General features: G+C 45.4%; 1 protein-coding gene across 1 annotated transcript in view; it reads right to left on the bottom strand.

The window, feature by feature from the left end:
- Positions 1 to 25,191, bottom strand: part of LOC147683725 (von Willebrand factor A domain-containing protein 5A-like) — a 752,535-nt gene that overhangs the window by 196,453 nt on the left and 530,891 nt on the right. The window contains exon 20 of the mRNA XM_086944099.1: positions 8,616 to 8,738. Coding sequence (XP_086800225.1) covers positions 8,616 to 8,738 — 123 coding nt within the window. The remainder of the gene's footprint in view (positions 1 to 8,615; positions 8,739 to 25,191) is intronic.

Genomic DNA, 25,191 nt, shown 5'->3' with positions numbered 1-25,191 from the left:
GTGAGATTCTAGTTATGTTACAGGAACCTTAAGTGCACATATGCCAATAAGGTCCCCTTGGAGCCAGGAAGATAACAGCATCAGACTGCCAGCCTCTCATAAATTCATAAATAATAATCGGTACATTTTGATCAACATAAGTGTCAGATCTACAGCCTCCTCATAGGTAAGGTTCCAGGCTCCAAGAATATCTGGCACTGGCACCCACCCATCCGACTGGACTCTAGCTGCCCCGTTCTATAAAAATGTACATTGATATCTCCTCAGGGGCCCTGAAGTAATGGCGAGGTAACATGTAGCAGTTTACAAAACTCCTAAAAATTCTAATAGTCAGCTGCGTGCTACTCGCCGAAAAAAGCGCTTCGACGCCTGGTCAGAGTTAGTTAGCGCTATATTAATGCAATTACTATTACTGCAAAACAAATAGTCTTTCCTCTCTCCCACACACACACCACAATGTATCTGTACTGAAGAGCCACCCGCACCAAATACCACACGAGCCTGGCAGGCCTCGCTCCGGCCCTGCTCAAGCGGTTGATGGCCTGTCATGGAGGCGGCACAGCCGCCTACGGTACATACGTGGCTTCAAGAAACTCAAAGCGCCTCACACTGGGACCCTGTCGGTTACAGTACACAAGGTTGGGTTGATTTCTTTTGGGGGATGAGGGTGGGAGTTACAGGAGATTAAGAGGGTGGCCAAAAATCACAGGACGTTCAGCAGCATTGATCAGTTATTTGAACCCTTCATCAAGCCCTCCTCCGAGAACTTCCTCCCCCTCCTCCACCGATGCAGGCAAGATGAAAGAGGAAAAAAAACAAAAGAAAGCCAATAGAATTAATAGTATCTTTATTCTCTTACGAGACGTAACTTCCACCCCTGACATAGTCAGTATCCCACATAGTCCAGTCTCATCAACCCATTCAAATCCATTACAAGAGATTGAACTTATCCCTGACACGCCCTTACCTGCAGGCTTCCTCGTCATGTACTAAGACAGTGGGCCAAAAGTAAACATTTCGGCATTTTCTTCAATTAAGAAAACTAAACAAAAACAAGCAGAACGCCTGCACTGCATTAATCTCTGGAGGAGAGGCTGATGTCACTGAAGTCCTGGAGAGCTGCAGCCAATCCCGGCGCAGCCCTCTGATGACGTGGCGGCAATGGCTGAAACTATTCTTTTTTCAGACGATATTTTTGTTACCCATGTTCTGAAGTACTTCCTTCGTTTTCATATGACTGTGATTGTGTTTGCTATCCGGTTGCTTTAATACTTGCACATGTGGAGTGAGACATTCAGATTCAGGCACCCGATTGTGGAACTTTTGTCTTCACAGCCTGCATTTCATCACAAATAGAACTACCTTTAAAAACGAGTCCTCACCGCCTTCCCTCGGACGGTCCTGGTGGGCAAAATCCAAGTCACAGGGGCAGTCCGAGACTGGAGAAGCGAGCTCCGTGTGCCGGCGCCGCTGAAAGCTGATCTTGCGGCGACCCGGAAGCTCTTGCCCGGCCGGCCAATCCGCTCGCGGCCGACCGGAAGTCCCGCCTCCCGAGGTCCGCGAGCTGCGAGCTGCTGGCGCATGGAGCGCCCTGCCGTCCGGGGTAGCCCGGGTCCCCAGGAGGGGGCCGGGGAGAAGGAGGAGTGTGGTGCCTGTTGTGGGGCTCCTCTGACCTGAGGGAGCCCCGATTTAGAGGATGAGACGCGCCGCGCCGTGAGGAGCCCCGCCGGAAGAGAGCAGTCGGTGAGTGGGGCCCAGGGCTGATGTGAAGTGCGTGCGTGCCTGTGTGTATGCCTGGGGGGGTGTGGGGGTGGGGAGGTGGGAGTATGTGCGTGGGTGTGTGCGTGAGGGAATGTGTGTGCGCATGCGTGACTGTGTGTGATTGAGAGAGAATGCGAGGTAGGGGATAGTGTGCCTGTATGTGTGCCGTATGCCTGCGTGTGCATGCGCGCGCCTGTGTGTGTGTGCGTGCGTGCGTGCATGCAGAGGGGTGGGGGCTGTCTGCGTCTGTGTGAGAGCCAGGGCTTGCACCACGCATGCGCAGCTATCAGAAGCTCGCTCCCGAGGTGAAATCCGACCTCGTCAAAGCGCGCGTCTGGTAGCTGTCCACTCTCCTAAATACCGGCAACATAAGTTGTCGAGCTGATGCATTCATGCTTCGCATGAATGCCACATCAGCTCGACCTAATAAAAGTGCGTGTTTTTTTACATTTTATTTTTGCACACTGTGAAGGCATCCATCGCTTGCACTCTGCTAGCTTCATGATGGCGTACACACAGTTGCACTTGAAGTCGCTAGGTGGCCGTCGGTTCTGAAGGTGGGTTGGGAAGAGAATAAAGCCAATGGCATATTTACGTCTTCTGGCGCATCTCTGCAAATCAGCAGGTTTGCGCCAGAACAGATGCGTCACGTAATCCCCCCCCCCTGCGCCACCACATATGCGTCTCATTTACAATGCGGCGCACCAGGGTGCAAGGAGGGGCAGATGCGTGACGCATCTTGAGGCGCACGGGCGACTCATTGCTGGAGTTGTGTCGCAAACGCGACGCAACTCCTGCAATTCACAGGGGCCGCCCATACTCCACATGGTGCCTCACTCCTTACTCCTGCTTCAAGCAGGCGCAAGGATTTGACGCAGCAGCGTCGTAAAACTGACCGTCAGTTTTACGTGGCTTTCCTGCAAGGGAACGCCCACCCTGCGACAGAACGCCCACATGAAACCTCGCCCACATGAAACCTGACGCATGTTTCATGTGGCGCAGGGCATTACAACGTGACACATCTGCCTAGATGCGTCACGTTGTAAATAAGTTGCAACGTGGCGCATGGTTTACGCCGCCGCTGCGTCACAAAAGTGACGCAACTGCAGCGTAAAAGTGTTGCAAGGGGCTTGTAAATCTGCCCCCCAGTATTTAAGTAAACGTGGCCAAGCAATCACAGCCGACAATATTCCTCTGAATGTTTTCATTCCCCTTAGAGTTAGCCAGATCTGCTTTTGAAGGGAAAGTTTTTACATTTTTGTTTCTGAGGATATCTAGAGACCTTCGACCTGCAGTTCTGAACTTCGACCTGCTGATCTGTCTCGTGAGTTGAAAGCGCTCGGGGCAGTAGTCCAGCCCTGTGAATACCAAAGCGTCCTTTGCGACTGTGCTAGCAGTTGTTTAGCCTCAGAGAAGACACGTGTTGTCTGGTAGGCGGAGGCAAAGGAAATGCCACTGTAAATTGCTGGGTATAAGCGTCTGCCTCTGTATTTTGCACACTTGCCCCTTTCCATTATCGGCTTAGGAAAGATGGACTCTGGATGGACTGGTTTGTGACGTTCTGGTGGGCTCTCCAAATGCAGGGTGGGGCCTCTAGTTACAGAAAGGTCGCCACTCCTTGTTTTACGGATTACTGTCTGTGTGGCCAGTTGTGATGATAAAACGCGTGCCACCGGGCCGCTGCAGCTACACAGAGCTGACTCCCACCATTAAAACGATTTCGATGATTTATTGAGGGGATTTCAAAAACTTGCAGGTCTCGCTGCGCATGAGGCAAGCAGGTTTCATTATTCAACCGAAAGGCACATATAGTTTCGATCTTGAAAGGGTGAAGCCGAGCCAGCACTGTCCCAATTTATACCGGTACCTTTAAGCCTGCACAGACCCCTGTGGCTCCCTCACACCTTCTGCTGTGTCTTACCAGCTTCAAATATCCGATTGCACATTTTCAATGAATTCTGTTTTAGAGGGAAATATAACCTGCTATCTTCATCTAGCGTTTATTACCGCAATTCCTTTTGTAAGCACTGTAAATTACCAGTGTTTATCCCCTTATATAATGTAGCTTGATTTATCGATTCGGAAGCATGAGAAACCGATTTGGCTTTGCCGGATTTCAAACTCATGACGTCAGCATTGAGCAACTACTTCCCTGCCTTTTTAATTATATTGGAAAGTACCACCGGCGCTGCCTGTACACGTGCATTGCCAGGCGTTGCTTGAATGAGGCAGGCCTTTGATGTTGAAAAGGTTGTGAAAATAAAGCTCGAGAAGACCCAACCCCATCACCCTTCATGGCTGCGCCCGGCGTACAGGAGTATAGCTACAATGGGTGCAGCGGGAACAATGGCACCGGTGCTCGCAGCCCTGATGTGTCCATAGACTCGTGATAATTCCTGTAGTTTACTACCGCAACAGCAGTCAGCAGGGCCATTCTCGTTGCTTGCATCCTTGCTTCAGTACTGCTAGCCTGACCGCCACACATCTCTCGGGATAGGCCTGGCTTAGATAAGTCGGGCGCCCATTGCCCTGCCCATCATTCTGCTGCCAGTCAGGATTGTCGCTGCTCATCCACCGCTAAAGCATGTTCGATGCCGGAGCAGGAACCAAACGGGAAGCCTGGAGCGAGGCGGCACCACAGCACCTCCTCCTCTCAGCCACAAAAGAGCAAACAGAGCGCAGGTGCTCCTGGGACGGCCGCCTGCTCCCAGGGCTTAGGCAGCGAGCGCTATGCACTTGTAAAGTCATAGCCTGGGACTAATCCGGCATGTGCGCTGGACGCATTGTGTGATCTTGTGCAAATGCCGCGATCTCGGCTCTCGGATGCAGTAGCACATATAACTATGCAAAAAAGTTTGAAAGGAAAACAGTGGTCTTCATTACAAGGGTTAGCGCCTTCTGTATGCTTTGCCAGGAGGATAGGGTGACCAGATTCTCAAAACAACAAGATTTAAACGAACTGCTGCACGCGCACCAGCGCGAGACACCGCAAAAACGATCCCGTTCCCCAGGTTCAGGCGTGAGTAGTGCACGAGGTTGGAGAGCTCGAGACGCCGCCGTGAGCGTGCACGTAAGCAGGGAAGGATCGCGGGAGAAGACATGGAGCCTGATGCCGATGCCGAGACTGACCTGCTGCGGGGGGAGAGTGACACGCGGAAAGAGCCAGGTGAGTGGGAGTGTGTGGTATTGGTGGGGGAATGTGTGTGTGCATGTGTCTGAGTGTGCCGCTTAGTTGTGTGGGGTGGGGGGGGTTCTGTGCACTCCTCTGTGTGTGTGTGTGTGTGCGCGTGATTGAGAGGCGAGAGGCTGCCTTGCTGTGCACAGTTGGAGCAAGAGATGTGCACGGCTGGGGGGGCGGGGCCAGGGGGCGCGTCCACGAGGTGTAATCGGCGCTCGTGGCCAGATCGAGGTCGCTTCACAAGGAACTCGGTAACAATAGGTCGAGAGCTCGACCTAAAAAAGGAGATAGGGGGTCGGTAACCTGCTATTGTCCCATCTCACTCCTGGACTCGCTGGGAAAGGTGGCTGGACGACTAATAGTCGAGCGACTTCAGGTTTGGGCCGAAAATGGTAGGATTATCTCGGACCTACAGTATGGCTTCTGCCAGGGGCTGGGGACCATAGAGCAGGCTCTGTATCCGACATTATTAATAGATAAATATGTATATGCTAAAAGGGGAGACATGTATATGGTCTACGTGGACCTTTCGTCCGTGTTTGACTACGTGTCCCACTCGAAACTCTGGACTCTATTGAGTGATATGGGCATCCCACAAAACTTGCTCAAGATTCTGAGGGAACTTTATTCTAATGCTACAGCTAGAGTTCGTTATGGGGTGCAGGGGGAACTAACAAGGGAATTCGCTGTAGAAAAGGGAGTTAGGCAAGGATGTGTCCTGGCTCCCCTCCTCTTCACTCTCTATACTAACGGTCTGGAGGATGCGATGATCAGGGGAGCTCATGACCTTCCTATGGTGAATGGCCGACCAATACCAGCTCTCCTCTATGCGGATGACGCTATCATCTTAGCCTGTACCCCCCTAGAACTGCAAAAGAGTATGGACAGATACTCTGCCTTTATGGCAGGGCTCGACATGAAAATTAACACTTGCAAAACTTTTGTTATGAGAGCAGGCACAGGACACAAACGAAAAGTGAAGGATATCCACTTATATGGGCAAAAACTAGAGACTACACAAAACTACTCGTATCTGGGTGTAGCGATAGATAACAAACTAGCATGGAACATAGCTGTAGAAACCAGAAAACTACTTTTCCTACGAACCACAGCAGATCTAGTTAACTTATCTAGAAAGTTAGGCAAGAGACCTCCCTGTGAATTAGTTAAGATTTACAAAGCCAAATGTCTATCAGTGGCTCTCTATGGAGCCGGGCTCTGGGGGTTTGCGCCGATACCTGAAATTCAGAAAGTAGAAAATTCCTTTCTGAGGTACCTTCTGGCGGTCCTGAGGAGCACGGGCACTATGGCCTGCCATATAGAGTTGGGTCTGCCACATGTTACTGATCTAGCAAAAGCTGAACCAATACTATTATGGAATAGAATCTGGAGGTCCGACAAAGCGACTCTCACCCAGTCTATTCTTACCGACTGCCTAGCACTGGACAAGGCCCACAACTCCAGGTGGCTGTGCTACATAAAGAAGTTCTTTCAAGACCTAGGATGGGTGAGGTACTATTACGATCTCTCTTCAATGTCTGAAGTCTCAAGAAAGGCAGTAAAAACGGAATGCTTATCCCACCTAGAAGAATTGAGACTAACGAAAGAGGCAACAAAATCTTCAGTAGCACGTATCTTACAAATACAAACGACTGCCTCCATTCAGCCATACCTCACACTCAACACTTCAGGCTACGAGAGGTATCTCCTGGTAAGGTTTAGGCTGAACTTGTTTCATCGATTGGTCACATTCCTCATCAGAAATAATTGGGCCAAAGACCTCCCGCTGTGTCCGTGCGACGACACTTCCTCACAATCAACCATGCACACCATCCTCTTCTGCAAATATTTCCACGATTTCAGGAAAAAGTGGCTGGTCCCACTACTAAAACAAACTGGATATAGACAATGCAGTCTAGCATTTCTATTTCTGCAGCAGTTGGACGGTGAGAGGACAACCTACTTTGTCGTGAACTTTCTGAAATGCACGGTCAGACAGAGCGTTTTAAGTTAATCACTTGTCTATTAATAACGAGTCACCTATTGAACTTTCAGTGAACTTTTAAAACTATCAATTAAGTCTTAAAACCTAAAAGCGAGAAGCTATACGCATAGACTCGTATTTTTAACATAGAATAATAGTACTACTTTTTAATCGAGCTCCATGCCGGCAAGACTTGGTATGATTGTTTTTATCTGTACATATTGAACTTACTGCAAATGAAATGTATTGTTATATGATTGTTGTTCCCTTTTTATGATTTATATTCTTAATCGAAATAAAGCTCAATTGACTTGACTTGACAGTTGATGGACAGAATGCAGAACAATGTCATAAACTCACCCCAGTACAGAGATCTGGGCCTAAATCCATCGTTTTTTTGCACTCCACATCACCCTAGTTCAGACATGGCCATATGCAAATCAGCCTTGACACTGTGCCTCATGGGAACAGTCCAGCCCGAACTGCCAAGCCATGTCTTTCCTGGACCGGAATCAAGCATCCTGGAACAGTCCAGCCCGGCTTGGCAGTTCGGGCTGGACTGTTCCCATGAGGCACAGGGTCAAGACTGATTTGCATATGGCCTTGTCTGAACTGGGGTGGCTTGGTGAGCAAAATAACGATGGATTAAACCCAAGTCTTTGACTGGGGGTGAATGTTTTGCAATTGTGCAACATTCCGTCCATTTTGTGTGTTTTGCTGGTGGTAAAGAATCACACCAGAGAGTCGTGCCTAGCACCCAGTTGGGATGAACCACGACACGTCATATTAGTCACCACCATAGCAGCGAAGCATGCAGGTTTGCCAAAAGGGATACATGCCAGTCATGCAAAAAGGATGCCAGCCCCTGATGGAGAAGGACTGCAACTGACTCAAACAGTTGAGGCTGCTGAAGGTTGTGCAGTCAAGGAATCTAGAGCACAAGATTCTAGAGAGACTGATAGAGAACAATCGTGCACAAGTCAGGAGGACTGGATACCAGTGGTTGACATACCTGAGGTGGTTATCAAAACAAGGAGTAGAACAATATTAGAGGACCAGGAAATTAGAGAGGACCAGATAGGTATAGAAGAACACGCTCAGGAAGAAGTGAACAAAGAAACTGGAGACCCTGAGCAGGACCAGATAAGGACAGAAGAACATACTCAAGTACACAGATCAACCGAAAGACCTAAGCAGGGACAGACAGGCATAGAAGAAAATGTTCAGGCGGCAGAAGATCCAATTGTAGTAAGACCTGAACAGGACCAGCTAGGAAAAGAAGAACTAGTTCGGGAAGAAGAAGAACAGTCTAAGAGTACCCGAACAGGAACAGTTAGAAGAAGGATGGGTTCAGGCAGAAAAAGCCACAAAGACGAGACCTGAACAAAGAAAGGTAGAGAGAAACACTGAAGATGAGGAAATCAAGTTGTGCCACAACATAACGAGAATAAAAGAGTTTGTTAAAAAAACGAAGAAGGTCAAAGTGAAGTGCAATTTAAACGGGTCAGACAAGAGGATAATTGGCCAGGGGAAGTCAAAAGGTTGAAATATCACTTGAGAAAAACAAATGAAGACCCAGAACAAGTAAAGGAAGTTACCAGTCAAACTGAGAAGTCAGTTACTAAAAATATTCAAAGAAGTCCAAGATTAAAGATCTTGAACAATAAATTCAAGGGACCTGAATGGACTTACGTGATTCTTGAGGAATTCGAGAATCTAGATTTAAATGAAGAATCTTATGAAGAAAAAAATTCCAAACAGATTGATGAAGGGGAAGTGAGGCCTCCTTGACGTACTTAAGATCCTGATTCGTACCTAAAGAAAAGAGGAATCTTCGTGAGTCAAAATGGCTGAGAACAGGGTTGCAGAAAGATCAAATCAAAGTTGTGTAAAGAAATGTTGTAGAGCTTGCATATATAGATTATTATTACTGATCTTAGTATGGCTATTTTTAACGATAGCAGTTCCTTATCTTATGACAACGGACAAAAAAATGATACAAACAGTAATTTAAAGATTGCTAACCAGAAAGGAGATCGAGTAGAATTAGAAGCAACAGATGAGATAGATTTACATCACACCATAACAGATAATGACACCTCATTAAATGTATTTACAAAGTTGTTGTTTCAGTACGTAGACACAATGGAGATTAGTGATTGTTATGTTTGTATGAAATTACCTGCTTCAGTAGCAGAGGGAGTAACGTACCATCATTTACCTTTAACATATGGTATTTCATGTAGTATATTGTCAAGTTTATTTTATAGAACAGGAAAACTACAATATTACTATTGTAATATAGATGTAGTATTTACAGAAATTCCTATTCAATAGAATATGAATCCAGTACGCAATAGTCTAGATGCACAGTTTATGGTGAATGTTTCCTAACGAGGAAGTCATTAGATATAGAAAAGGCACATAAAAACAATCTAACATGCTCATTAGGTGAAGAAGAGAAAGTGTTTTTAAATTTAGTTGGAGAGGAGGCAGGATTTCCAATGAAAAGCTACAGAATAGAAATACCTTGTTCCACCATGGGCTGAGAAAGAGGGAATTTATACAGATGGCAAGGCTCATGCTGCGATGTCCCTAGACTAATAACGTATTTATTGGTTCCAGTGAATGTGAACATAACTTCCTAATTTTGGGAGGTTGGGGACTAAAAGGGGGATCTGATCCAGTATTTCCTGGAGTTTACTACGTGTGTGGGAATAAAGCTTATTATAAGCTGTCTGCAAGGTGGTACGAAAGTTGCTATTTCAGAAAAGTATTTCTGAAGATTTATCATGGAAAAATAATCACTGGAAGCAATGAAAACACTAATAAGCTAACACGAAGAAAGAGCTCGTTTTTCAGAAATAATAGGTGACATATTTAGTGCATTGATACCTTCAGTGGGAGTCGTTTTAAATTCACATAGAATCTGTCAGTTGTCAACAGTAGTTGATCGTCTTTCGACTGATACTGCTGGAGGTTTCTTGATGATTATTACAGAAATGGTTGCAATTAGATCTAGGGTTTTGCAGAATCTACTTGCGCTTGACATATTATTGGCCAAAGAAGGTGGAGTCTGTTAAAGCACAGAAATTAAAGGATATATAAAAAAGTATTACAAAATGCAAGAAGAATTAAAACCACTGGAGGTTCACAGTGTATGGGAAAGACTAACAAAAAGTATTTCTTCAGTAGGGACTTTGTTTACTAATATAGGGAATAGTTTCCTAGGACAAGTAGTTTTCCCTTTAGTAGGTACAGCAATAATAGTTTTGTCAATAATAATATGGTGTAATTGTTGCACTAATAAGTTGAGAAGGAGATATGAAATAAATGGAAAGGGAACCAAAAGAAAGTATAAAGAGATACAATTAGAAGAAATGAAAGGAACATTATAGGAAAGAATGAAATAAAGAATAAAGATGAAAGCAAGAATGAAGGGAAAGAAAGTGAGAAATGCTAAAGTTGGCATCCGATTAGGGATGGGTAATTTTGTGATGGCTTTAAAATGCCATCAGAATGGGGATTGATGGAGCAAGCACTAGTAGAAAAGACTTGCTCGGACACAATCCGCTCACGTAACTTCTAACCTTGTATTAACCGTGTATCGTGTAAAATTAATATGCACAACAGATGACACAAAAGAAAAAGAAGCTTGCCTGTGTGTTTTACTAATAAGTAACTCTAGCAAGATTCTAAAATGGCCGCTAATGGAAAAACTTTAGTGCGCACGCGCCTACTGCAACAACGTAGTATGACGTACAGTCGCTTGAGGAAATTGAAGTTACTAATAAAATAGCTGCTTCGAAACTCACATGCTTGTCATCTGCTTTGCTGAAAACTAAAACAATCTATTTTACTAATGCTAATGCGGGGAAAGCATTAATAAGTAAATGGGGTTAGAATAGAGATAGGTGGTATACAGTAAAACAATTTGTTTTTGATTTTAACATGTCTTTTTGACTCTTTCAATAGTAAGTATAAATGGGCCTTTTGCATGAACCAAAGTCTATTTCCTCCTGATTGCTGCACATGTGTAGTGCAATTGAACTGGAAGAAGTGATGTGACTCTTGAACACCATCCAAAGTCGAAAAGGGATACATATCCTGGGAAACGGAACGACAGTCTACTGACACGGATGGAAGCGCATGAACATTTACAAACTTGTGACAATTAAAATGTGAATGCAGTGGGTATAAAGACTGGTGAATAAAAATGAAGGGGTGGGATTTAGCCCAAAGAACCGAAAGACTATATTGGAAAATAAGTATGGAGTGATGATCACCTTCCTTTGCCTCCCCAATCGGAGTTAGTATCTTTGTAAGTTTGAAACATTAATGGGTGGTACATAAATACCAAAGAGTATAATTGAGGTAGTTCTTAGTTAGAGGGAGATATGGTGAATGCTGCAGAGCTCGAGATGCTGTCGGAGTGACGAGAGATGCTGAAGAAGAATCAGATTGCAGAACCATTTATTTTAAACTAATTAATCTAGAAGATTGCGGAAGAATCACGAGGAGGAAGAGTGTCAAAGAGAGGTGCAATGCAAGCGTGGGTGGTAGAGAGGTCATCTATCTATCCTGTCCTGATTCCTGACCTGAAGCCTTCGGTCGCCAGATCTATCCTTGGGGACCCTTCCCAGCTCCTTGGCCAGTGGGTTGGTTTTTACACCATACTTGGTAAACATAATTATATGTCTGTATATGTGCCTCTGTCCTTTTCTCTCTATCCTCTCCTTTCCATGCATAGTCAATGCATAGTATAAATGTATGCATTTCATAGTTGTATTATTGAATCTTCCTTCCTATGAGAAATGGAGACTGTTCTGTACTTTGCAAGTGGTTCACATGAAATTATTCTTAGATAAAGATTTAAAATATTTCCTGACTCTGATCATTCATATTTGAAAGAAAGTTGATTCATGTCATTTCACTAGTTCTACTAATGGTCCATCGACCAGAGGAAAGAACATTTTGATCAGTGAAAGATTAGTTAGGAACCAGAGGTAACTAATCTTGATATGGTAAAAACTCATAAACATGACCCCAGCAGTTATTGCCAGGTTGTTGTGAATGTGTGTATGGGCCCAGGTGAGTATATGGTGTTGGATCACCTGTTGCTGGTAAGACGCTGGATCATTTGGACATATATGTGAATGAAAGTGCAGTACTTCCAGCTTTATGCTTTTCTTTCTCCGTGCCTTTTGGAGTGGTCCACTGTTAGAACCTGGGGTAGCCTGGCCTAGGGCAAGACATACATTTCAGAGGCACAGTGTGAAGGTTGCAGACCACCCAACAGTAAAACCACACAATAACACAAAAAGATAACGCTACACCAAAATGTGGAAAAATAAGTACTGCTTTATAAAAATAATTTCCTCTTTGTTTTCAAAATATACAGCTTAGGACATTTCAGGATATTTTAGTATCAGCAATTATACCTCTTAAACTGCTAAGCAAATTATCAGTCAGATTCCAAATTACATTACATTTGTCAGGAAATCAATAATGGCACTTTCAAAAGTATCAAATCACCACATTAAACAGAATTAGCAGTACATCTCATTAAGCTCTATACTTATTTAAACTTTGCTATTATGACTTCCTTCTAGAGATGATAGCTCAATACAATATAGACAAGCAATTGATACAGTCCCAGCAGGAATGCCAACTAAAATCATCAGTTTCACATCACTAGTACATTTACTCAGATTCTAACATTCTAAATTAGGCGTAGATACGATGTAGTGCTCTAAACCTTCTCCCACTGTAAGTGACTTTCCCCACAACAGGTAGACAGCCCTAAAGGGGGTTTAGAAACTCAGGTTTGTATGAAAGCACCCACCCTTCCTATGAGGAATTGATGTCTCTTTCTGGAAAGCAGGCACCAGCAATACTAGTTCCAAAACTTGTACCCCCCAACTACTCCCCACTTCCTGTACACGACTGAAGGGAGGTGAGCAATTTAACAGTTATTGTCTGGCTGGTTCCACTCTTCCCCCTTTCTGCACAGAGCCCTCAAGGACCCCTCTCCTTACTGTACTGCTGAGACGGCTTTTCCAGTCACCGCGCGTCTGTTGACCGGTGGCTCCTCACAGGTCTCGTTTGCCGAATCGACCTTCTTCCGCCCAGTCAGCTGCTCAATTTAGGCTGGTGCGGAGGCAAAACGGGGAACACAATCCTCCCTTCCCGCTCGAGCCGGCCCCTTCGTGAGGCGCTCGAGCGGGGAAGACGATGCAACACGCCACAGCCTCTGCTCGGCTCTCGGCGCCTCCCCGCCTGGTCCCGCCTCCGCCTTCCTGAAGGGAAGCGGTGCGACCGGGCATGCACGAGCGAGCAGTGGCTTCGGCTGGAGACTGCTCGGTTCTGTTTCCTCCGGCCCCGCCCACAAACACTGGCTCTCTCGCTACTCGGGCCGGGTTAGCGCTGAAAGGACACAGCGCAGAGGAACGACCTTCCACCACAGCGTCCGCCGCCCCCACAGGTCACAGGCACACAGGCGGCCCGATCACACGACCAGTGTTCCACGAAGCACTTCGAGGAGAGCCCGCTCCCAGCCCCCACTTCAGTCACAGGGAGCTCACTTGAGCCAGGGCAGCCCAGGTACAGGGAAAAGGGGGGAATAACTCGTGATTCGAGGCAATAAACTCCTCACCGGTTCTCAATCCTTTCAGACCCTGTAATAATATTCTGGGGATCACTTCCCTTAAGTTCCTTTTCTGGGCAGAGGACTGCGCTCCGCAGCGCTGCAGTCTCCTTCTCCTGAGAACTTCCCCTGTATGGTTTAGACAAGGGGCAAGCTAGGCGCCCAGGGTCTCCAGTAACCCTCAACAGCGGGGTCAGGACAAGTAACCCAAAGGGGGCAGTGTGGTGATTCAATAAGGCAGCTTCCCAGTCCAGGAGGTCAACCCTATGACTAGCCTCTTCCCACCCTTAGCTACAGCCTGTCCTCCAGCTGACTCTCTCAGGTAGACAAAATGGCTGCCCCGCATTCCGCCTTATATAGGCTGACCCTCAGTGGTCCAGAATGGACCAGAAGGTTCTAGAACGCCCTATGCTAGGCTATGGCCAAGTTCTGAGTGTGACAGTTAGGGCAGTTGGTAGCCACCATTTTGTGTGGTTCCAACTTTTCCTGTCAGAACAGGCCTCTAGGCCTGAGGTGAAAAATTATGAGGGGGGAAAAGAACACCTATCCCCTGGGCCAACACCTAGAAAAAGTCAGTGGACAAAAATTATCAAGGGTATGAGGGGCAAAAAGGGGACAAAATTAATAAAAAATAGGAGGGACTACGCCAAAAAGCCAGACAGGTCTAACAATAATATACTGCTCTTTTACCCACAAGAGCATATGAATATGAGGAGCACCTCTTGCTTGGTACGTTTTGTGTAAAGAAATCAGTAATTTCTCCAGAAAGTAGATTTTTTTGTTGCAGATGAAGGACGGCATGCTTTCAAATATGTGCTTAAAGTTCCAGTAAATCCAAAGAGCTAAGTCCTCCTGGTGTCTCGAATTTGAAGTCTTCAATGTTTCAATGTGTTTGTGTAAACAAATTAAGTTATCCCATATATATTCTACACAGTGCAGAGTTGGAAACCAAGTTTTTTTGTACAAGCTTTATGAATATTTTTTCCCCTATGTTCATTGATGATTCTTTCAACAGTACATCACTTTTGGGGGAGGAGTATTGAACCTGAATCTGAACAGGAAAAAGGGAAAATGCATCCATAGAACACATTTGGATGGTGAGAATCCTGTGGCAGTGGTGTGGCTTACTATTTAGAGGCGACAGACCCGGAAGCAGAGAACGGCCCGGGACCAGGGTTCAATTCCCCACGTGGCAGGGTCATGGACCAGGGTCAGCGGACTCGATAATTCTCGCCTCTGTGCCTACTCTAACCAGGGATCACACTCGGCATCTCTGGGCATTAGCTTGCCTCATCTCTACAACAGCCCCCACATTCCCCGGGGATGCCTGGTTTCACCTTGGAGATACCCAGTAGGGCCATCTCACAGGGATAGCCAGGACGGGTTCCCCAGTGGTCTACAGCGCCACGTCGCCTCAGGGCAGCAGTGCCCTTTACAAGACACATTACATTACATTTCACACAGTGTGTAAGCACCTCAATTCCATTTTTGAAGGCAGTTGCTGTGATAATGATTGCAGCTGGTGGTGGTTCTCCCAAGAGTACTGTACAGGTGGACTATCCTACTACACCTACTCTGCCCTGCATGATTTACTTGTGCCCCTCTCTGGAATTGTTTCAAGTGCTTCCACATAGAAGTTGTCCCATGTAACTAATTTGTTGCATTGGCCCTGGATAACTGCTTGCTGTAAGTACTGTAGTACAGCTATTTATCTAACATTTTTTTCCATTGCCAGTATTGTAAAATGCTTCCAACCATCACTTAGTTTTTTGCTTCCTGAAGTACTTGTGCACAAAGGTGTGTAAATATTTAAATAGGTTAAGTTATGTTTATTTGTTAATTGTGGTGTTTAGATTGTTTTGTAATGTGTTAATAAAATGTATTTGTAAAGTTATAATAATGTATCCTGGTAATTTTAACTATGGGCCACAAACATACCCACACAAATATTCATACATGAACTCGCACACGTATAGAGTCATTTACACAGGTACTGACACACCCACACACCCACACATACACTCATACAACCACTCAAAGTCCAATAGTCAGTCACATACCCATATACACATGGAAACTGTTACTTAGATAGACTGATACATACAGCCAGCCATTCATACACCAACTCACATACTCACACAGTAATTCACAAATCAAGCCACACACCAATAGAGTGACTTTTAAACCCAGATATACACTGATGCCCTCACTCTCACACCCAAACAGATACCAATACAGCTACTCTCATACCCAATCACACACTGATTTAACTACACATTCATGCACAGACTAATGCAGACACTAAAACACCCAGGCAGTCATCTATACAGCCACTGACCACCCCAGGCTCACAGATACAACCTCTGACACACCTAGGGACTCACTGATACAGTCACTGACATACCCAAACATGCACTGATAAAACCAATGATACACCCAGCCACACTCTGATACAGAAACTGACACACCCAGGTGCATATTCATGCAAGCAATTACACTCCCAGCAGTCACATTTATTCAGCAACGTAGACATATAGTCAAACAGTGATACAGCGTCTAATACATCCATATACATACTGATACAACCAGTTACGCATCCAACCCTACACTAGTATTGACACTAACACAGCCAGACAAACAATGCATCCAACAATATACCCAGGCACACACTGATGCATACCCTGACACACCCAGGCATACACCAATGCAGATACTGACACAGCCAGACAGACACCACAGCAGGCAATGAAACAGCCAGCCATTAATGCACTCAATAATACACCCAAACACACACTAATGCATTAACTAAGACATCCAGGCAAACTTTCATCCATACACTAACACACTCAGTCACACACTAATGCATATTCTCACATACCCTGCCAGACACTGAAGTTTACACTGACACAGCGAGGCAAACACTAAGGCAAACACTAACACACCCAGTAACACACTCATGCATTCACTGACATAACCAGGCACGCACCAGTGGAGACACTGATAAACCCAGACATACAGTGTGAAGACACTGATACACACAGTGATCCAATATCACAACCAGGCACACACTGACATACACCGATGCATAGACTGACACACCCTGGCATATAGCAATGCAGAAACTGACACACCCAGCCAAACATTAATGCATCTACTAATGCCCTGTGAGAGGGAAGGGCGAAAGAAGCAGCGAGGAGGCCGAATTCGTGGATCAATGGTGTCAGGCTTTTATTGCAAAAACAGTTGATGGACAGAATGCAGAACAATGTCATACATTCACCCTAGTCAGGCTTTTATTTACATAGAACAAGTTTGATTGCTGACAGGTTCTGAATGTCCTGAAGATTGGTGCAATGACAATTCCTAGGATTCTTCCTTGTAGGGTCCTTGGGATGTTTTCAGGGATGGTAACCTCTTAACCGGTGGTTTCGATGTTGTCACACAACCCGGCAGCCTCAGGAGAAGAGAATACAAAGAGAGGTGGCGGTAAATCAACTGGTCTGAGTCTCAAGAGAACCCTTCACCGAGATAGGATGCACCCTTCGTGGGTTTCTATGGGTTAGTTGGTGATCTGATTGAGTCAGACTGAGGAGTGGTCAAAAAGGGGAAAGTTAAAGTAACAGTTTCAAAAGGGAGGAGAATCCAAATAATGGAGAAATACCCAATCTATGATGAGGGATCGCTAAGCGGGACACAAATGCTCACGAGTGTAGGAAGGTTCACAGAGTGCCACGTGAAAAGAAGCCCGGTTGTGCTGTCAATATATACAGTGCAGGTGAAAAACGGTTGTGCTGGCAATTGTACAGTGCCCAGTTTTCTAAATACCCTCAACCCCCTCCCTTACTCGTCCCTTCCTCCAGAGTCACGCACCGCATCAGCCACAATCCTCCTGGATTGCGGTGGCTTGTCAGCATCCACGGGGGCATACACCACTCTTCTGTCCAGAGCTCTGCTTCCTCCTCCGGCTCTAAGATGACGTCGGGGCTGGGCTCCGTGTTACTTTCCTCTGCTCTCCTTGCTGCTCTCGTCCTTCGTCCGGTCCTCTGTGCTGCTACGTATTCTTCCTTCCGAGTCGAAAATGCCAGATCGTTCTCCGGGGATCCCATCATATCCCCCCGGTTCTGCCTTCCAGCTCACCCTTTGGTTTCCAACTCCCTCTTTACTGTTCTCCCATTGGCTCCCACCTCCGTCCGAGGGGACTCCTTCCTATGTGGAAGAGGCTGTGGTAGAGATTAACCCCTTCTCTCCCTGTCTTTGACAGCCAGGACTGTCCAATTTCAGACACAATGGGCGTGACGGGAGGAGAGGGAAAGTGGCATCAGCTTTTCAAAAATATTATGTAGTCGCCAGCTGCAAAAAAGCAACAAAAAGAACCCTACCAGCGATGCTTCTTCACTGTATCCAAGAATGGACCCACAGAAGAACTTTTTACAGTGACAACCATGTGGCATTTCGTGCAGTGAATAACCGTGTAACTCAGTTCTTCGCAGACAGCTGGTATTGTAATGACTGTAGCGGATGATGGTTCTCCCAAGGATGCTGCAGAGGTCAACTGTCCTGCTACACCCGTTTTCTCCTGTATCATCCAGTTGTAGAGCTCGTTATGAATTGCTTCTAGGTGCTTCCCCATGGAACTTGTCCCATGTAAATACTTTATTGCAGTGCCTTTGGAGAACTGCTTGCCGCAAATATTGCGCTGCACATATTTTTCTAATACCTTCTTTTCCCCACAAGGTATAGTATAGTGCTTCCACACGTCACTTTCTTTTCTCCGAGGTGGTGTGTCTTACTCCTTACCTTGTTTCTTCCTTCACAGTGGGAGTGCACGCCACACCAGGATTCTGACGCCATTTTCTTGATGATGCCAGTTTCGTGACATATAATCTTGCCGCCAACTTTTGTTACCCATCTCTAAACTTTGTAGCCACTGTGGTAAAGGGTATTTTCGTCCACACTCTTGTTTGTACTTCTACATTGAGTTTAAACAGTAAAGAATATAAGTGCACAGTGCAGCACAATCACTTCACACTTTGGTTTTGAGGCAGGAATTTAATATATTCAGGTTCCATTTCTTCCTGACATCAAATCAGTGCATCCCCTGAAAAAACAGATTGAATCTATGTTATGGCCACATTGTTCTGCTTCCTCCATTCTTTATTTTTATTGGGTACTTATCTGGAAAACCATCAGAGTGTGCCCTGAAGATGATGGGTGGTCGGCTGATCGCTGGCATCAAAATGTGCCTCTACACCAGCGCTAGAGCCACTGGGACACCAATCAAAGATTATAACTTGTATAAGGATAATCTATATGTAAAAAGAAAAACAGACAATTTATACTGTATGTAATAAGATGTTAAAACAGGCGAGTTATCAATATACTTTTGGAATCAATCATTCTTATTAGCATGTCTTTATGACCCCTTTTAGGTGGATTGTTGAAGATGTTCCATGCTATGGCTCTACACATTTTTTATAGTATGAGTGACTGAGTGTATGGATTTTGTATGAGTGGCATGTGTGAATTTTGAGTGACTGACATATGTATTTTAAATAGTGGGAGGTTTAGGATTTGTTTTAAATTACATGGTTTATGCTATGCACAGCTATCGCAATGATTGCAATTGAGGCAAATTGACACTGAAAGAAGTCGATCGTTTTTAAAACATCGCAGTTCTTCCGCCTCAATCTCAAAGGATACTGAGGAAGATCTTTGTGCCATGTAAATGTTTACCTCAGAGAAATGTGCGCATGTTGGATTGGCTCCATATGAGGAAAACTATCAGTCAAATAAATTTTGATATGCCAAACCAATAAAGTCATACAAACATTTTCCAAAGATTACATTGAAAATAAATGGTTGCTTGGTACCTTTGATCATCATTAGTGGTGCATCGATAAATGCTTGAAGAGGAATACTATGAAGTAATTCCAGTGCCACGACTTGCACCATCGAAAACCAAAGTATAGACATGGTATGCATCGATACCCATTAAAAGTAATGGTTTGTGGCGAAAATGAAACAAAAGAAAATTAACTTGCAAGCACTCATCCATGTGTTTCATGGTACAGTGTTAAGTGCCTGTCTGCTTCGTTTCAGCACAGCTGCTGATATGGGACTGGTATCTGAACTACGATATGAAAGTTTATCACAAAATATCAAGTCAAATCCCTTTGTTGTTTAATGGTTAGGGAAAACATAAGACTATGAAAGTAAAGTTGCATATTAATGAAGAGGTCGGTCCTTTTGCTCAGAGACCTAGATTAATTGCTTTCCATTTACAAGATACTGTTGAAAAAGAACTTGAATCATTGCTTAAGCAGGATATCATTGAGCTTTCAATTGGTCTTACACCATGTGTGTCTGCCACAGTGGTAGTGCCCAAAAAGGACAAAGATGAAGCTGTACGCATATGCGTTGACATGCGTCAAGCAAATAAAGCAACTGAATGAGAATGATATCCAAGTCCACACATTAAGGACTTAATAACAACTGAATGGTGCAAAGGTCTGGTCTTGATTTAAATAAATGTTATCAATTGGAACTCGAACTAAATTGCAGGTATATTACAACCTTTTCTACACATGTTGGGCTGTTTTGAAACTACAAGAGACTCAGTTTTGGTGCGTCTTCGACTGCAGAAATTTTCGAAGGTGTCATTCGACATGTCATACAGCCTGTTGTGAATGCACTCAATTATAGCGATGACACATTGATTTTTGGAGCTCCTTATAAGGAGCACGATAAACCTCTCATGCAAGTGTGTTGTTTACTTACTGATGCAGGTTTGACTTGGAATGCAGACAAGTGTGAGCTCCACAAGACCTAGGTAAAGTTCTTTGGCCATATATTTTCAGATTAGGATTATGACACCTGATCCTGCAAAAGTACAAGCACTGTCAAATGCTGATTTCCCACACAATGATTTTATGATACGTTCATTTCTTGGCCTGGCCAGTTACTGCTCACGATACATGTAGGACGCTGGCTTTTTATATAGTGCACCATAATGAGGTACACTATGTAGAAAGTCCAGACAACCTTTATTGGTTTACAGGGCTTACATTAATAATCTCAAATGCTCTCTTTTGTGGTAGTGTAGGTGAGCAGTTTAGGCTTATCAGAGGGTAGTGTTAAGCATTTATTGTACACACTGAGTCAATAAATGAGACACTCTAGAAAAACCTTGAGACCAATTTAGAAGAAATACAATTTGTATAGAATTGTAGACACCAAAAACATCTTAAATCAGGTAAGTAATTTAGACATTATCAAATTGTACAGTAGAAACAGCAGAAAATGACAGCCATCTGATCTGAGGCATGAGCCTCGAACGCGGTAATGTTAATCCTATTGGAGAAACATTCACTGCATGGGGTCATTTGCAAACAACTTACATGACTGTTCTTGTGGACTTAAGGTGAATATAGTCTAAGGTCTAAAAGAGCACCAAGAGTTCAGCTTTACCTGCCCTGGGTTGTACAGGTGCTGAGATGCTTTCAGCAGTGGTAGCCTCGGACACTGCATGCTGAAGTCAATGGGAAAAGTACCTGTAGGAAAGAGGCTGAAAAGCCGACTGGGAGACCAGTCCAGTAGAACACAAGTTGGGGGGGGGGGCGGAGGGCTTAACTCTTGGGGTCTAAGGCCACAGAGACACCACTGGTTTCAATGGACTTGAGGTGGTGAGATCAGGTGCATAGGTCTTTTGTCCAGTGGGTTTTTGTGTTTGAGGCACCCACGGTTCACTGTGCACCTGCAGAAGAAAGGGTAAGAGAAACAGCAAGACGATTTCTTGCATGGAGGTGACCTCTGGTAAAGTCCATTGACAAGCAGGTCAGTGTTTGCAACAGTGGTGTTCAGTCTGAACACAAACAAGTCTTGGTACTTGCAACAGGCCGTGGTACCTCGGGTGCTGGTGCAGGGCGATACCTGGGGGATCTGGCTGCTCAAAAATCAGTGGGGAGAAGGATATGCCTCCTGGAGAATGGGGAAATCTTCCTGGGCCGCTGCTGCATTGGTGGACTCAGTAGACAGCAGATTGGGGAACCTGATTTCATGGCTGGTGCCTGCAGGCAAGTGGCTTGTCTACTTCAAAGGAGAAGCTGAGGGGTAGTGAAGTGCTGACAGCTCTCTGTGTCTTTTGTAGACTGCACTGCTGCAGGTTAAATTGGGTCTTTGTAATTTTCCAGACATGAGGAGGAAAGCAGGGTTTGTCACCAAGTCCATTGCTCTTGCGTCCTTCAGCTCTTCTTTGTCCTTCTTGAGTCAGATGAATCAGAGTTCTTTTTGTCAGGGCCCACCTAAATACTGAACTCAGGAGCCTTAAGTTAAGCAAAGGGTAGTAGCCAAAGGGTTACTTATCAGGGGAGCGAAGGGCAGTAGCCAATGGGCTACATATCCTTGGGGTCACTAGACCCCCCATATGACTATTTACTGCGGAGAGTGGGCATAACCCTTTCCCAGAATTCCGAATTCCACCAAAAACAAGATGGTGGAGCCCTTCTTTTGTGGAGCACATTAGGCAGCCCACTTTAAGGGTTTGACTGGCCTGGTAGAGCAACACGCCTCCTTGCATAGCTACTTTTCCTGCCTGTCCTGATGACAAATGGGCCTCAGGGCAGGGGGTGAAAAGTGGCATCGGCCAGGACTAAGGGAAGCAGAGTTGGCATATCAAAGGAGGCAGGGGCTTTGAAGCTCCTGGCCTTGATATGCTAAATCCCTAGCCATCCTGCTAGAGGTGTGAACACCTTCCTCCTGAGCAGGCATTGATTCTGGGCTGAGTGTGGGCTCTACCTGCAGGGGGTCAGAAAAATTTCTGTGGTGGCAGGCTGGACGATACCAGTCAGCCAGCACACTAAGAGGCTGGTAGGTTGTCAGGGGGCACTACTAAGGTGCCCTCTGGGTGCATGTTTTCATAAAACTAATTCTGGTCTAAATATTGATTTATTAAGACAAGGTGTTTAATGCCAATCACCATAGGTTTAAGAGAAGCAATCATACCTAGGGGAAATTGTAATGGCCAGTGCCTAGTACATATACTAGACAGCAAAGTAGCATATTTGCTCATGCAGATATGTCCTCACATGTAATATAATGTACCCTGCCTTAGGGCTATGAGGCCTGCTGTAGGGGTGACTTACATATAATGCATGCAGTATTTGTGGGCATGGCACACAGGGTATGTGTCATGTCATGTTCTCACACTTGATTGTACCATTTCACGCAGCCTGCAATCACAGTCTGCACAAGTTTGGTGGTAGGCCCCTTCGGGTGGCACAATACATGCTGTAGCCCTTAGGGACCCTCTTTTTATTTTTTATTTATTTAGAAGTTTTCTATAGCGCTAACAAGACCCGAAGGTAGCAGAGCGCTTTACAGTAAAGGCATGAGAAGGTGGACAAAAAGACAAGTAACAAATAAAGGTGATCATCAAATGACAGTTCGTACAGTAGGACTTCTTGGCAATAGGATACAGAGTTCTCACATAGTTCTGGGGATGGATGTTGATCCTAGTTACCGAGGACCTAGGGAACGGATGAGGAACAAGGATTTGAGTTGGCTCTTGAATTCCGCATAGGACGGTATGGTTCTGATATGCGGAGGGATAGAGTTCCATATTTTGGGGGCATTTCCTGAGAAGGAGCAGTCCGCAGTTTTCTTCTTTCTGGTTTTTGGTAGGATGAGCAGCAGGGAGTTAGAGCTTCTCAAGATTCTACTTTGGCCAGCTTTTGTGAGTTTGTTTGCCAGGTATTCTGGTTTTCCGGTGTGGAGGGCCTTGTGGGTTAGACAGGCCGTTCTGAAGGTGCTACGCATATCCACCGGGAGCCATTCAAGTTCTTTGAGTGCAGGGGAGATGTGGTCGGATTTTTTGCATCCTGTGATCATTCTTGCTGCCGCATGCAATGTTGTTTTTAATGGGGCAAGGTGTGATTTGGGGATGCCTGTTAGGATTGAGTTCCCATAGTCCAGTCTAGATAAAACTAGTGATTGCGTGGCTAGTTTGAGGTCCTTGTTGGGAATGAAAGGTTTGATTTTGTTCAGCAGTCTGAGGTTAAAGAATGCGCTTTATGCCGAGTTCTTAATGTGGTTTGTCAAGGTTAGTTTGGGGTCTAAGGTGAAGCCCAGAGATTTTACGGAATCAGCTAGCGTGAGAGAACCTTTAAGAGCATCGATCGACTTCAGCCACTCGATGATTTGAGGGTTGTCTTCTTTGTTTGAGATGAGAAGAGTTTCGGTCTTGTCGGGATTGAGTTTCAGGTGATTCTTTGTCAGCCAATCTTGAACATCATTTAAGACTGCATTTACTCGGTGGATGTCGTTAATAGAAGAGGTTTCCAGGTAGATCTGTGTGTCATCCGCGTAGAGGTGGGAGTGGATATTGGCATTCCTGAGTAGTTTGGCGAGCGGTTCCATATAGATGTTGAAGAGCTGAGGAGAAAGTACTGATCCTTGGGGGACACCCCTGTTGACTTGCTGGGATTCGGAGGTGAAGTTCTTCATTTTTATTATTTGCGAGCGGTTGTGTAGAAAGGAGGAAAACCAATCGAGAACTACCTCGCCGAGGCCAGCTCTTACTTGCAGAGTCTTGATGAGGAGCCTATGGTCCACCGTGTCGAAAGCTGCGGATAAATCAAGGAGTATGAGGAGGCAGCATTTGTCAGCGTCAAGGGAACCGTGAATATCGTCTATGATGTTCAGCATCGCGGTTTCTGTGCTGCGGCCTTGTCTGAAGCCGGATTGGAGGGGGTCTAGGAGATTGATGTTATCCAGATGATGAGTCAATTGAAGGAGAACGCATCGTTCCAGTGTTTTGGCAAGTAGAGGGAGGTTAGATATCGGTCTGAAATTGTTCAAGTCAGTAGAGTCAAGACCGGGTTTTTTCAGCAAAGGGGTGACTTGTCCCATTTTTAGACAGTCGGGGACCACTCCACTTTGTAGGGAGCTGTTTATGATTTTGCCCCAGATAGGTGCTAAGGTGAGCTTCATTTTTTTGATTAGTGAGGGGGGAATGGGATCTGAGATGTGAGCTGATGGTTTGGAGGTCGAGATCAGCGAGATTATCTCAGTTTCCTGCACGTGGCGAAAGCTTAGCCAACGGAGGGGGGAGGAGCCGGAAGGTAGGGCCTGAGGGATGGCCGCGTTGTCCTTCGGGAGGAGTGAGTTGTTGATGTCTAGAGATAATTCGATTTTTAGGACTTTGTCGTTGAAGAAGGTGGCGAAGTTATCGCATAGTTCTTTGGACTCCTGCAGGGGTGAGGGCAGAGGCTTGGATGTTTGACGTCTGATAATGTTGTAGAGCTCCTTAGGTCTGTTTTTGGAATTGGCTAGTGCCTCTCGGAAGAAGCTGGATTTCTTGTTTTTGATGTGGTTGTATTTCCTGCGTGCTGTTTTTAGTTGTAAGCGAAGGATGGCTGTTGGGTTGTTTCTCCACTTTCTTTCTTTGGCTCTCAAGGATCTTCTTTCTGCGTTGAGGTCCGCATTGAACCAGGTTCTAGAAGGGGTGGCACGGCTTCTTTTGAGCTTTAGTGGAGCTAGATTATCGAGAATGGAGACTAGCTCGGAGTTGTAGTGGTGGATGAGATCATTGGTCGAGAGGTGCAAAGAGTTGTCTGGAAGAAGTGA

The sequence above is a fragment of the Lissotriton vulgaris genome, chromosome 11 (genome assembly GCF_964263255.1).
Source record: "Lissotriton vulgaris chromosome 11, aLisVul1.2, whole genome shotgun sequence".
Classification (NCBI taxonomy): Eukaryota; Metazoa; Chordata; class Amphibia; order Caudata; family Salamandridae; genus Lissotriton; species Lissotriton vulgaris.
This window is presented reverse-complemented; position numbering and strand designations above follow the sequence as displayed.